This window comes from Nothoprocta perdicaria, unplaced genomic scaffold, assembly GCF_003342845.1.
Source record: "Nothoprocta perdicaria isolate Ctin4 unplaced genomic scaffold, notPer1 scaffold_0, whole genome shotgun sequence".
In the NCBI taxonomy this organism is placed as follows: Eukaryota; Metazoa; Chordata; class Aves; order Tinamiformes; family Tinamidae; genus Nothoprocta; species Nothoprocta perdicaria.
In genome coordinates, this window is record NW_020454092.1 from 9,931,918 (window position 1) to 9,946,425 (window position 14,508).

General features: G+C 42.0%; 1 protein-coding gene across 1 annotated transcript in view; it reads left to right on the plus strand.

Annotated features, from left to right (window-relative positions):
* Positions 1–3,563, plus strand: part of PDIA5 (protein disulfide isomerase family A member 5) — a gene marked incomplete at its 5' end in the record, with an annotated part of 94,581 nt that extends 91,018 nt beyond the window's left edge. Inside the window, 2 exons of the mRNA XM_026045726.1 lie at positions 1,301–1,435; positions 3,350–3,563. Coding sequence (XP_025901511.1) covers positions 1,301–1,435; positions 3,350–3,430 — 216 coding nt within the window. The remainder of the gene's footprint in view (positions 1–1,300; positions 1,436–3,349) is intronic.
* Positions 3,564–14,508: the final 10,945 nt, after the last annotated feature.

Sequence of the window (14,508 nt, forward strand, 5' to 3'; positions counted from 1 at the left end):
AACAGAAAGCAAATATTTAAGGTAAGGACATTGCACAGTTGATAGAGTACTTTCCATCTGAAGATAGGCCCAAGTGAGATCTTACTGAGCATTGTCCTGTTAGGCTTTCAAAGCCAAAACAAAGCAAGTAAATTAACTGAAGTTGGCTTTGCAAACCTSTTTAATTGCTGCTGGGATAATGAGATCAGGTTTTCTCATTTTGACGGTGTCACCGTGAAACTGGAGGGCACTAGAATATTAAGTGATCTTTTAATTACAGAAGAACAGTTCATCCGCAACACTAAAGCCGTGTGAGCAGAAGGTATTTTGATCAGCTTGCTTAAAGGAGACTCGTGGAATTAGAAATTTCCAAGTTAAGATATGTCCRCTATGAAATTAGCGCTTGATACCTAGGATTCTGCAATTGCAAAAAACACACCCCTGTAATTTGTTGTTCCTCTGTGTAGCTTGTACATAAACTTCTAGACTGCTATGAATAAACACCTATGAACTGCCTTTTGCCTTAACACCAAAAATGTTAAGTGCAGCCCATTCTTCATAACGAGCAGGTTCGGGTCTCCCAGGTCAGATGCTGTGAACAGGGTTAGTCTGGGCTGGGCCTCCTCGCGCTCTGTCCYGCCGCGCGCAGCCAAGGAGCAGCCCCGCTCCTGCCGACCGTTTGGTTGTGTGACAGTAGCATCTAGAGGTTTCCAAAGGAATTGGAAGCGTTTTCTGCTAATGGCTGCACATAATGTGTGGTCCCTGCATCAAAGAACACAAAAAAAAAAAAAAAAGGTAGGAAAGATACAGGCCCAGGCTAGGACTGCAAGCAAAAAACCTAATTCCCTGCTTGCACTATGCAGAGAACAACACTCCTCACTCATCCCTGTTGGACTTTGGGAAAACCAAGTGGAGTTCACTAAAGCTATTTGGGGTAGAAATCATTAATCTGTTAATAGCCTGCATGAGTGATCAGCCCTGAATGTCCACAAACAGAAGAGGTTCCATGTCCAGGCATTTGTTATGTCATAGGATGAAAGTTACATTAGCTGGGTCATTACAATTTTGGGGGTTTATTTATTTTTTTTGTTTTCTGTTTGTTTGGGCTAACTCTGTTTGTTGACAGGCTAACTCTGTCCTTATGTTCCTGTAGTTTGGCTTGACCTGATGATGACCACCTGATCTTCCTCCACAGCTGTGGGGTTACAGAAGACACGAGTGTCTTCTAGCCCTGGGTCTAAGCTGCAGCAGAAGCTTTGCCACAAATTACAGTTTTGCTTTGTTTTCTACAGGCCTTATCGTGYATTTTTTTTCATTTCAGATCGCTTATGCTGCAGTGGATTGTGCCAAAGAACAGAACCATGACCTGTGTAAGCAGGAGGGGGTTGATGGTTACCCCACCTTTAACTATTACAACTATGGGAAATTTGTGGAAAAATATACTGGAGAGAGAGGGGTAAGTAAAAGTAAGAGCCATCATCTGATAAAGGGAGGAAGGCCTTCCTTCCTTTGCCTYTGCAAATGAAAGATATAGGATGTGTTTCTGTCATGCTGAAGAGATGTTTAACTGCTTCTGTTACTAAGTTATATGGATAAATCATTGTGTACCACACCCCATATATATCTACATGATAGGAACACACTTGGTCTGTTTTGGGAACCTGAGAAGAAAAAGGAGTGAATTTAGTAATGCTTTGTTATAAACTTTAAGCTGGAGCCTGCAAGTGAACATGGTGGTTCAAGTGAAAATGAAAGATCTGCTGCATGAGCTGCTGTTAGGTGCAGAAAGTCAAGAAAATGTTTAGGTTGCTCCCATCTATTCTGGGTCGTGGATCTCTTATATATCTCAAATGTGTTGATAGTTCTACCAGGCTGCCAAACTGTGACAGACGGTTGGTTTTATAGCAGGGCCAAAACTGCCCTTTGAAGACTTGGTGAAGCTAAATAGTTCATCCTCACTCAATCAGATTCGCTGAATAGTTCATCCTCACTCAATCAGATTTGCTCCTGGAGCTCAGGGTGGGAAGACCAGTCATGGCATCTTTGCTTATGGATTGAAATTTCCCTCTCATCCTCCTGTGGCCAGCTAATGATACACTCTGAGTTCCATGGGCAGAGATGGCACGGTACCCTCTGTGGTTGTAAAATGCCAGAGAGTAAGGAAGAAATGTAGTTATTTGTGTGCATTCCTTGTGTTAGTCTTTTGGAGGGATGTTACTTCGCAGCAGTGATGGATCACCTAGAGGGACCAGAAGCTGCAGTAGAAAACGTGGAGTCTTCAAACCATCCAGTGATTATTTGCTACAAGAGCCGTGGCTGAAACTCACTGCTGCTATTGCAGCTTTCCAAATTATAGAGCAGCATAAAGAGGGGAAAAAAAGCCAAATTCACAAATCGTTCAGCARTCAGGAACTTAGAGAAGTCTTCATGGAGCTTTGCCTCCTACTTTTTAACAGCTAAACAATAATTATTGTAGTGTGTTGGGTTTCTTTCTTTCTTTTTTTTGGTCCAACTTTTACTTCTGTTTGTTCTCTTTATAGTTTCCTTTCCTATGAGGAGTTTTCATTGTTGTATTTCAGGAGTGCTTAGCAGCAAAAACATGTCAAGTGCGTGAGGTTGTTAGACAGCTACAGTGTTTGTGTACCAAGGAGCAGCATGTTCAAAGCCAGTGCCCACRTCATTACGTCTTTGAGCCCTTTAAAGTCCTTGTGAGGGAATCCTTGCCCTGTGTTCAGTGTTTTCCTTGGAATCAGACCACAGGAACTGCTGGCATTCAACAGCTTTGAAGATGCAAAATCATAAGCTGTCAAAATACAGAGGGCAACATCTAGGTATCCACTTATTAAATTTTTAGACTGTAGTTTTGATACTGACTTGAAAAAAAGTACAATTCCATTCATGTGAATGCACGAAGGAATAATATGATAAGCAGAATTATTTATTACAGGATTGAAGAACAGTTGTAAATATGGGTACAGTCAACAAATGATATACTACTATTAAAGTGACACATGCATCATGAAAATGTTTGAGCTCTCTCAACAAGAAGTCATTGATGGCATTTCTAAAGCCAGATTTTACCTCATCTTGTGCGAACTGCTTCACCTGCGTACCTCAACTCTGCAGAGTTTCTCATGAAAAATGGTTTATTTTGGAGTCTCTGGATATTTTTCCCTTCTGTTTCAGTGGAGCTGCAGTGGACCAGAGTACCACACAACAAGGCAACGCAGAAACAATAACTGTCCCCTAGTTTATAGTCTGTCAGCTTCCTTATGCCTGTCATACAGAAGCTATAAGTGTTCTTGACCTATCGTTCTGGTAATGTATGTCTAAAAAAAAATGACCCATGTTTTTCTTTCTTCAAAAACAGGAATCTGGATTCATCACTTTCATGCGAACCCTTAGAGAAAAAGACCATGAAAGAGTAGGAAAGAAGAAGGATGAATTGTAATTTCTGCCTCAAAGGAAGCTTTCCGCTGCACTGTGAACGGTTCCAGGTCTATCGTTACTGCACCTGAGACTTCACATACTCTCAAGACAGAGACTTTTTTTTATAAACAGCCATGGCCATTTTGTACAATTTTGAAATAAAGTGAAACCACTTGATTTTTAAAAGGAAAATAAATTAGAATGTTGCCATAATGTTTTAAAGAGAACTTAGCATTTTCTCTCATGTTGTGAGACTATGCCCACTGACACTCCTATGCAATATTTTTGTAGTCTGTAGTGTGTCTGTAGCTGACATTGTTGGATGGGGTGATTTTTTTAAAAGATATTGCAGTACATATGAAAAAAATAGGGTGGGTGGGAACAGTGTGGTGGGTTTTTTTTTTTTTTTTTTTTTTAAACCAGTGAAGGAGAAGGGGACTTGTAAGAAACAAGTTTATCCAAATGCAGTTTTCCCTCCTTGTGAAATAGTTACACGTTCTTCAGTGAGATTTGGGGGAACAATCTTAAGGTGCTCAGGGATAAATAAAGTATCCGAGTTAATGAAAGCATTAACATTGACCAGGCCAAATTTAGTGATTTCATTTTAATCTCTCTACCAGGACTGTTTACAGACCTTTTATAGATTATTTTGAGTTAATTGTGCGAAAATCAGCACAGCATGGGTAAGAGTCAACCTAAATCTTCCTCCTTTGGCATCCATAGTGTTAGGTGCCCCTATAAATTACAGTCGGAGGAATTACTTTATAGGCTGTGGGGTCATCCTTAAGATCTATGATGGGACCATGTGAAATGAGTGAAAAGTTTTGTTTGATTTTTTTGATAAATGCACAATACTTTTGATAATGTKTCAGTTATGTACACTACATGTTTACATTCCAAAAGTGTATCTGTACTCGTATGTTGGATTTTTCCTTTTGCTCTTGAAGAAGCTGCGTAAAGAATCTCTTTGACAAAGAGTCGTCACTGTAGAGCCTGTGTTAGAAGCTGCAGTCAAAACTTGCACTCTGGATGCTTAAAAAGACGTTCCATGGATCGGGAGGTACTTGTGTCTTCATAGGAAGGGGAGAAGGAGGAGCAAGAAGTTGTGATTCACTTCAGAAACAAATAAATTAAAAAATAATCATTCCYTTGGTCTCATCCAGCTTCTTCCCCCCAGGCTGTCGGAGCGCAGACGTGTGGCTGATGGTGGTGGGGAGAGACGTGGGGCCAGGGGGTGCCCRGTGCCCACACGGGCTGCACCGCCCTTGGCAGGGGCATCCGAGTGTCTTTTGCAGTGAAGAAATAACTATTTCTTGGGTCCAAAATCTGCCCTTTGCTCGCATTTGCTTTTGCAGGTTGTCTTCTCCCCCGCGCTCGCTAGGCCGCTGAAGCCCTTGGCGAGCAGCGCAGGACGCGGTGGCCTCGGCCGGGGAGCGGCCGCTTCCTTAGCCCTGACACCCACTGGACTGGACCTCGGGGCCGGAGCGGCCGAGCAGCCCCTGCGGGTCGGMACCTGCTGAGACCCCCGCGCAAGAAGAGAGAAAACAAAAAAATGCGGCCTCGGGGCACAGAGGTTCCCAGCGCGGCAAGGTTCATCTAATAACTTTCTTGCCGTTTTTCCCTCTCTCATAGCACGGCTCCTTCACGCTRCGGCTAGGGCTTTTGCATACGAATCGAGGCAGTTCTTTCCATGAGGCCATCCTCGCGTTGGGTAGCATGCGCTCTGCCCTGAATTTAAGAAATAATATCTACTGATGCAGCTAGCTGTAAAATTTTAAAATAAGGTTTTGGTGTTTTGTGATTTTTGTTTGTTCGGTTTGGTTTAGGTTTTTTCTTTTGCTAATATGATCAGTCCAGAACTTATTGCAGGCTTTGTTTTTTGATTTCTGTAAGCCAAAGCAGTTGAAATTAAGGAAAGGAAATACAGTATCCCCAAGTGCTTCAGCTGCAGGCTGTGCCTGTGTTTGTGTTAATTCATGCTCAAAAACCCACCAAACTCCTGCGGCTTGCCAGTGGTGACATCACTTGCCAGGATCATTCTGAATTATAGGCTTTAGTAAATGTTTAGGGTAGGACAATTACACACTGTGCTTTAGACCTGTAATTCCTTACAGCTGGTTACACCATAATATAAAATTAAGGATTCTCAGTTTTCCCTTCAGTATTTTGCCAATTACTTCTTGGACTTAGGCTTTTTTTCTTTTTTTCTTTTTTTTTCCTTTGGCTAATCATGTGTTATGCACAAATATAAAATATTTTAGAATAATTTACCTTCTGTTACAGGATTCTGAGTCATCTGGTTTATGGTCTGAATGTTTTTGGAAAAATACATTTTTGAACACCATAAGCGATTACATGTAATAGCTGACCAAAAGCCCAAAGTTACTGTGAACTGGAGTATATCATGAGCTAGAAGCTTTATTTCTAAGGCTGTTTCATTTTAGCAGACTGGGTTTAAATCTCAGTTACACTGATGTTAATCTGCTGTCTGCAGCAATGCAAAAGTTAGTGTTTGTATTTGCTAATGAAGTCAGTTTATATTCTGATTTGCWTCAGTCAAATTAAGCCAATATTGATTTTTTCCATGGTTCTACAAAATATGAATGAAAAGTATCTTATGTTTAACAGGTCCTGTTTTGTGTATTTAAACGATTGATTATTTCACATATTCAGACTTTCCAGCCTGTTCCAGTAAATGTACAAACAAGGCATTCATTAAGCACATAGGAATTTTTGATATGAAAATGAGTAATCAGATGTTTCAAATCATGAATCATTTATCGGCAAGACGTTTTAATTGCTGATAAACAGTTTGAATCACAGATTCTGCTTCTGCAGTTTGGCCTTTCCGCTCTTTAAGGTGCAATTCAAACATTCTTGCTGTTAGCTCCATAGTTAACCCTGGGCAGATCAACCCTGGTTAAAGAAGGGTAAAATAGTGTGTTGCAGCAGAGTGGGAAATGGTTGTCCCATTAAACGAAAGAGTTGAGATTTGTGCTCTGTTTCCTCCAACTACAGAGGCGACCAAAACACATCAGTCTGAGCGAGAAAGGAGCATCAGYAGGTCCCAGGTGGATGAATACTCTCAGGGATGGGGCACCCAGATTAGAGATTTATATCCCAGTCTCTGCCATCCCAAATGGATACTTTGCCCTCGGCTCTAAATAGGTTGTCCATCTATATCTGACTCAATTAATATGTCCTTATTTGTTCAAGCTGGAAGGCTTCCACAGGAAAGATTCAAAGAGACTCTCCTGAAGTCAAAGCTTATCTTTAGATAAACTTTTTAGTTTATCTAAACTTCTTAAACTCCTGCACAGCCCAAAATCAGTTCCTCAAATCTTACTAATTTAGATTTCTCTCAATAGTCGTCCRCTGAGATGGATTGATATAAATGATCAAAAACAAAGTATGGGGGTTCAATACAGACCTGTGTTCTTACAGCATTTAATTCATTACTACAAGAAAAGCAGGTGCAAGTTTGTGCCTGAGTAAGCAGTAAGTGATTGCGTTAGACAGTCCAGTTTGATGGGAATTGCTTCATGGATGACTTCAAGTTCAGAAGCTCACACTGCTTTTCCAAAGGAAAGTCAGAACCCTAGGACTGTACAGCCCACAGGTGTTCTTCTAATCTCTTTCTCTCCTACAACATAAAAACCAAAATCACTCTTCATATTCTTGACAGTGCTGTATTAAGAGAAAGAAACTGTCTCCATGTGGTTTTCCTAGATTGATACTAAACTCCCAGCAAAGTGCATTTTACAAACTAGGAAACAAACTGCTCAATGGAAACACCAGTTCAGGTGGAGGCAGGTGCCCAGGTGCCCCTCATTTTCACAGGCTGCTTTRCTGCAAGGAGGTCCATCATGTTAGACCGGGATTGCAGGAGCCGATGTGAATATCTGACTGGGGCAGGATTTAACTTTTCTCAGCAGGTGCTAAGCAGCGGGACCAAACGCTGGCATTTTTCCCGCCTTCGAAACCCCAGCGTTAATGAGTTTTGTGGCTCTAGTGTAATTGTGAGGGAAGAACCAGGGATGAGCCTCAGGAGTACAGCCCTTTGGCTAATCTAGTTGTGCACATAACCRTTCTGTGCTGGAAATGACTGGGAAACCACTCCGCAATCGACATTTCTCCCATTATTTTCTTTGGCTTGCATGAGATGTTCTGCTTTCTCTATGCATCCCCCTTTTATTTACTGATTAAGGAAGGAGGGTACCTGGGTCTTTCTACAGAGGAACTGAGTCCAAATGCCATTTTATTTGCTGGCAGCCAGGGCTCCGGGACTGCCTGGCTGAGCAGAGCCGCTGAAACGCTCCTGCAAAGCGCCCGCAACTGCCGCAGCTCTTGCCAAGGTGCTGGCAGGCACTGCCAGTATGTGGCTACYGCGCAGTGCTGAGGAAAAAGTCCCTGCACTGAAGGCAGCAACTTCCAACCGTAGCTTCTGAGGAATTACGTTGAACTTTTAGGTTGGCAAGAACTCAGCTGGTAGCCCAACATGTTGGAATCTCTGCTCCAGTGCCAGCCCGTGATTAGAGGCAGCGGGATGTGCAGGTGTCCCTGCCCAGCTGCAGGAATTGGGCTCTGGTTGTAGAGATTTCTGTGTCCTGGCAAGTCCCCTGCAGCTCTGCCTGGAGCGCTCACCTTGGGCTCCTTAGGGAACGCTGTTCCCTGTGTGTGTTTGGGAAGTATCAGAGTGCTAATCATCCCCATTAGTTTGGGGCCATTAATAAGCAATCCTTCCCGCTGCTCTTGCAGCACTAACAAGGATCCGCTTTTGGAGATCAATTCGTTTTGCAGATCCTGCTCCCTCCCTGTCCTCACCACGCGCTTCCCTGCAAACATCCATCATGGGGAAAAAGCTTCTATGCGAACAAGATCTTCCAAATTAGCCTCTGGTGTCCCAGTTCAGCGGGTGTCTACATCGTAGGCAGGCAGAGGAAAGAGCCCTCCTCGTTAACGTGTGCAATTCTGCAGGAGCTGATTAGCTCTTGCAGCTCATTTAGTAGCAAATGTGTAAATCCGTCATCCTCTAAATGCCAAATATGTGCACAGCTAAATGTTGGAGAAGTGCTGCAAGAGTTGAAAAGTTTACTAGTAAAAAGAGGTCCTTATCCCATGCATTGAATTGGAGCTCTGGATTTATCTGGAGCATTTGTCACTGCCCTCCTTTGCCTGCTTTCTCTTGCAAAATGAACAGTGTTTCCTGTCACATAGATGGTCCTTCCCATAGGTGTGGGGGTTTAATTTTGTGCCTAACAGTTGCAATAGATGCCTGATACCTAGTCTCCGTTTCCATAAAACATCAGCCCTGGCACAACACAATCTTCCTTGCACAGTGCAGGCAACTAAGTCAATCAGCCATTAAATGGGTGGTATTAATAATTCAGCTATCCTCACTTCCCTTGCTCATTTTCTCGTTTGTAACAAACTTGGGAACAGGARGGGGAAACCAGCCCCACAGAAACAAGAACTTGAAAACATCTGTGAGCTTTAGCAAGGGCAGTGCTGCACAGTTAAATTTAATAATGAATATATATATATWTTTTTTGTCATTAGAAAATACTACTGATTGGCCGCAGTAGCCCTCCCTGACATGGACATACTTGGGAGTGCTTCCCTCCTCGCATTCCTGTTGCCTCATAAATTACACTGGCCAGCTTTCTTCTTTCCTCCTTTCCCCAAAATTCTGGCATGGAAAGACACCCTTCAAGTTAAGGCACGAGCTCTACTTTGTGCGAGATAAGATTTCCTTGGAAAATGTGCAGCATGATAACGAAAATTGCCTTATTACCCTCCTCTAGCCGTCAGGCTGCTAGTGAGGGGATTTAATTGCTATACCTCACAGCAGACGTGTGGATCAGGGGCATCAGGCTCCAGGTTTCCTATTTTATCCCTCAAATTTACTGATAGCTCTTCAAGAGCCTGTGGTTTGCTTATGGAGAGAGTTAGGGAAAGGACAAGTCCCAGCCAGGCCTGCAGAGGTTGTGTGGTTTGGGAGAGGTTCTGCCCKTGGGTAATAAGGAAACACCAAGGAGAGACTTCTCCCTTTCCAAAAGGGACTGAACTGGCTTCGAGACAGCCCTTGCAGGGCCCAGCGGGAGAAGAACAAGCCCATGGGAGCCTGCACGTGGCTCTGCTGGGCTTCCAGCAGCTCCTGTGAGGGCTGCTTGGGAAACGCGGCAGGGCCCGGGGTCGGTCACCCTGGCACTTGCACATGATGAAAGGATCTCTGCAGAGGGACGACTCGCTTTTCACTAAACCTGCCTCGCTGCCAAGGCCTTCCCTGGGCGAGAGAGCAGAATAAAATGAGGGACTTAAGGAAGAAACAGAAGTAGAGTCCWGCATTTAAGTAAAGTCACGTATCTCCAGTGAGGTACCACAGTATTAGGTACATTAGATGTAGCTTGGATAGAATATAATCTTAATTGTTGTTTATTGTTTGCACTGTGGTCCCAAGATCCAGGCCCTCATTATGCTGGATGCTGTACAAATATATGAGACTGTCATGCATGGGAAGGCTTTTATTATGTAAATAGTCAGGTTAAGAAAAAAGAAGTGYTGTTATCTCCGCTTTGCAGATGAGGCAGTGAGAGACGAGTGTTTTGCCCAAGGACACAGTGCCCGTGGGTCAGTGGTGGGCTTGAAATTCAAGTCTTGATTTAGTTTTTCGCAGGTTCTTCTTTCAAGTACTGCACTAAGAGGTAATTAAAAACAAAAATGAACGTAATGAAATGATAGAAGACGATATCATGTGTAATTTATCTCTATCCAGAACAGTCATGTGGGACCTCTGGGCCAAATCCTCCCCACGTCTTCTCTGTTTCATCAGAAGCTGCATTTCCTTCCAGGTTTGCACCCATGGTCGCCTTACACGTCGTGCTGCGGTGCCTCCTGTCCTGTGATTTCCTGCAGCAAACGTCACCTTGCATTGGACTACAGAGCTGGTAGGCCCACGTGGTGCCCTGTCCTGGTGCGAGCAGGCTGCTAAATTTATAATCTGATCCTTTGTAAAGTGGTCCCAGCACTATCCAGAGTAACGAAAAAGACTGCATATACATTCACAGCAGAGGCAGTCAGCATGTGTGTAATCCCCGTCCAGCCCTACCTGTTAATTAATTAAATACATGTATCGGTGGAAAATAACAAATCCACACCAAGGACAAATAAAACATGAAATTCATTCAAAAAGGTACAATATGGTTTGCTTTGTGCACATCAGTGTTCTACGCTGGGCTTTAGGAAAAGAATGTTGAAGGAACGAATTACAGAAGACATGAAAGTCAGTGGAAAACAGAGAAAAATGGAATTAGCATTTGGCATTGGCACTGAGACTAAATAATACCATAGTAACTCAATAGCCTCCTTTGATACAGTAATTAATTATCTAGACAAAGAGGGAAAGTCTGGATGTCTGGTCTGCAGTAAAGGAGCTGGGGAGGTGTCAGGTGTAAAACCAAGCACTGCTGCTTGTAGAAGTCTGGCACTTGTAGAGGAACTGCAAGGCGGACACGGCGTCAGATGTYGACACAAAGCTGAGTTGTGTTGAAGGTGAATTATCCAGCCTTCCTAAAAATCAGCCRTAGGACTGATTATTATTTAGTGTTTTCAATAAAGAGCCACATGGAAAACAGAGGTGTTTGGTATTTAAAATGTGTTGAAGTCTCAAGGTTTGGAGGTATCATTAGCGCAGAGAAAGGTCAGCAAGCAGACAGCAAGAACTGAATGCCCTTGAAGAGTGAATTCACGAAGAGTATGATAGGAAACAGCAGGAAAAATCCTCCAACAAACCAGAAGAAAAAAGAAGTAGAAAGATCTCTCACTGTTTGTCCCCACTGCGATGTGGGCATGAAAAATATTAAAACTAAAGGGCATAAGATTATGCGAGTATAAACTGGCCATGAATAATTTAGGCCAAAAATTAGATTATTTTTACGCACTTCCCTAGCAACAGCACAGAACACACAGGGACAAAATCCACCTCTCATAGGTGATTTGTGCAATGAATTAGGTGATACCGCGGCCCGCAGTAAGTGGGGACTGGGTATGATAACCCAGGAGGTCCTGCCAGACCTGTGTCTTAGCACAGTCCTATATCTGAGTTTCTATTACAGTGAGCTGCCTCCTCCATCTGATTCCATTATAATCTTATTAGATATTACAGTAGCTAATAATCCCTTCAATCCTAAGAAACCCTTATATCCTTCTGAATTCAATTTCAGATAGAATATCTTAACTGGATTACAAAACTATACATTTTTTTTCCTCTCAAGAAGAGTTTGTTGTGGATATTATCATAAACAAAGGCAAATGTCTTTAGAGAGCAAGACTTCTTTGAAATTGTACCATAAATTAAGCATTCATGGTAGAATTTTATTAACAAATAAACATTTTCTTATTTATTGTAATTGTTTAAATGGCTGCTAATGAAATTCTTGGCCTCATAACGTGATCATCTTGGAATGACTTTCCCTTCTATGAAAATATTTAAATACAAACAAAGCCTGCCAATGTGTTCAATTACAGTCATGCAGGGAACTAAAGGGATTATGTGTACTAGGAGTATATTAATGTGGCTTTCCAGATTAGTTTCTTCTACCAAAGGAGGTATAAAGTAAGCAGAAAAGCTCCAAAGAGATAGCATTGGCACTGGAATGGCTCGGGACATGATCATCAAAAAGCTCACTTGTTTTRTTGCCAGAAGGGTTGATGGCCCTACAAACAAAATGCATTAGCGACATGTTGCTTTGCAGGCTAATTGAGATGCTGCCTGAAGATCACTTTTCAGAAATATGATGTTCTTTGTGCAAGGGATCATGCTGGGCATGCAACAAAAGCCATTGTTAAAGTGCTTTTTTAACATCTGCATTTATTATCTAYTTCATGTGACATTATAAAGTCTTTGGACTTCTTATGTCCTTCAGAATTAAGCATTATTGCTCCATAAAAGAACAACTTCTTCCCAGTAGAGACTCTTGAGAATGTATTAGTGAAGAAACACTTTAAAAATAAGCAAGGAAATAAACTGTATATTCTGCTAGTGCTTTTTATGACCTTGCCCACACTTCTGCTGATGCTGTCCTCACAAGCATCAAACCCTGAGCAAAGATTCCCTGTCAACTTTCCTGATTTGTGCTCAGTTTTTTTTCCCATGAGAGAATGATTAGAATTAATCCCGACTTCTGTTTTAATATTCTTGCCTAAAAGTTTTCATCTCTCGCTCCAACTAGTATATTTTTAGCTCTTATAGCCAATATCTTGATTCCAGAAGGCCTGATGCAAAGTCTTTAAGTCCTTGTGGTAAAATTGTGGCTGTACTGAGCATGAACTGTCAGCAACTAATTCAATATATTTGCGTTTTTGTGGGAACTGGCATTACTRCACAAGAAAGAAGAAGTACAGTACGGCATGATTAGTCTGGTTTTCAGCTAATGCCTCGTCTTGAATAATACCTGCAGCTTCAGGCACCAATCTTTAAGAAAGATACAGAGAAAGAAAGACAAAATCCAGACAAAGGAGCAATGGGATTATAAAAATGTTAAGTAAACATGAGTTTTAGAAAAGAATTAGCAGATTTGGATTTAATTAGTCTAAATCCAAGAAGACTAAGGGGCATGGTAGTAGTTTTCCACATTAAAAATAGACTGCAAAGTGGATCAGTGATCTGGTATGTTCCGCATCCAATGAGTGTTTAACAGTTTAATTTACTACAAAGAAATTGAGGTACGTTTTTCTGCATGACCTTTCAAGGATCCTTTCAGACCTTTGCCTCTGTGTTTCTCCTGTAACTCCAAAACTGAAGAGCATGGCTATCACATGTTGTATTTCAATATTTTGGTGCACTCATGAATAAGCACCTTGCTGTCATCTTGAAGGGTTTTGACACCACAGGGCTTTATTTGGCACCAGTCCTTAAAAGTTCAGCTTCCTCACTTAACCTTTGATGTTGTCCACTGCAGCCTTGCAGTCCTCTTGATCTCTTTATCTCTCCTCCTCCTTTAGAAACACCTACATTTCTTCTCTTATTTGCTGTTACACTGKCTGGATTTAGTTCTTAGGAATCTCAGCTTTATCGCTCACTGCAGCTTTCACTAATTTATTCCGTGCATGGTGCCCCTCTAACYATGTTTTACTGCTTCGTTGTCTTAGGGGAGTCAATGGGACAGGAAGAAAGATATTTTAAATGTAACTAGCTTGTTAGCCATGCAAATTCTCGAATAAGGGGTATGATTTAAGCGTGCCATGAGGGAGTCAGGAGCTCTGGAGCTGTAACTCCATTTCTGACTGCCTCTACCTCCAACAGTGACCTTGTGAAATTTATTTTATCTCTCGGGGCCAATTTCCTAATACAATTATAGAACATATTACCTTTATTTCCTGAGAATATATAAGGCTTAATTAATAGATGTGTCTATAATTTCTGAAGTTCCGCTTGTAAAAATGCAAAATGCTTATCTTTTTTCCGTTCAAAATATTTGCAAATGGTCAAGAGAATTTTCAAGTTCAAAGATAAACAGTTCAGAGTCAGGGAGGAGAAAAATCAAAATGACACACACACGCACTTATAAGAAACCTTTAGGCAGCCTCTAATTAAGCAATCACTACTTCTCAGCATTATAGTAGATGTTATCATATGCCATTAAATTGTGTAGCAGCTTGTAATACTGTGCTCTCTGTTTATACAGGATAAGGACTCTGTGGAAATTATTTAGATTAGCATGTTATCTTTGCAACACGCTTTATTGCGGTACCTAGGCAGTCAGGACGGGGAAGTTTTGGTGCTCAGTTCTACAAAAACCCAACAGGGGACATGCACAGTTTCCCTGTGACCGGCTGAGACTCTGGTTTGGAAAYGTTGAGGAGCTCGATTGAATGTCAGTGGAGTTAGGACTTTGCAAGYTCCCCACCATGACTCATGTTCACCATGGCAGGTGAGAATGTGTTGAGAAGAGGCTCTCCTGTGGCCTCCAGCATACAACTTTTTAAATTTTATTTTTTTTTTCTGTATTTTTTGTGCTACTTCTAATGTTCAAAGCCAAATTCTCTCCTCCAAAGCCTGCAGGTGACGTTGCCTGACTCCTCTCCAGGGCGCATTTGTGC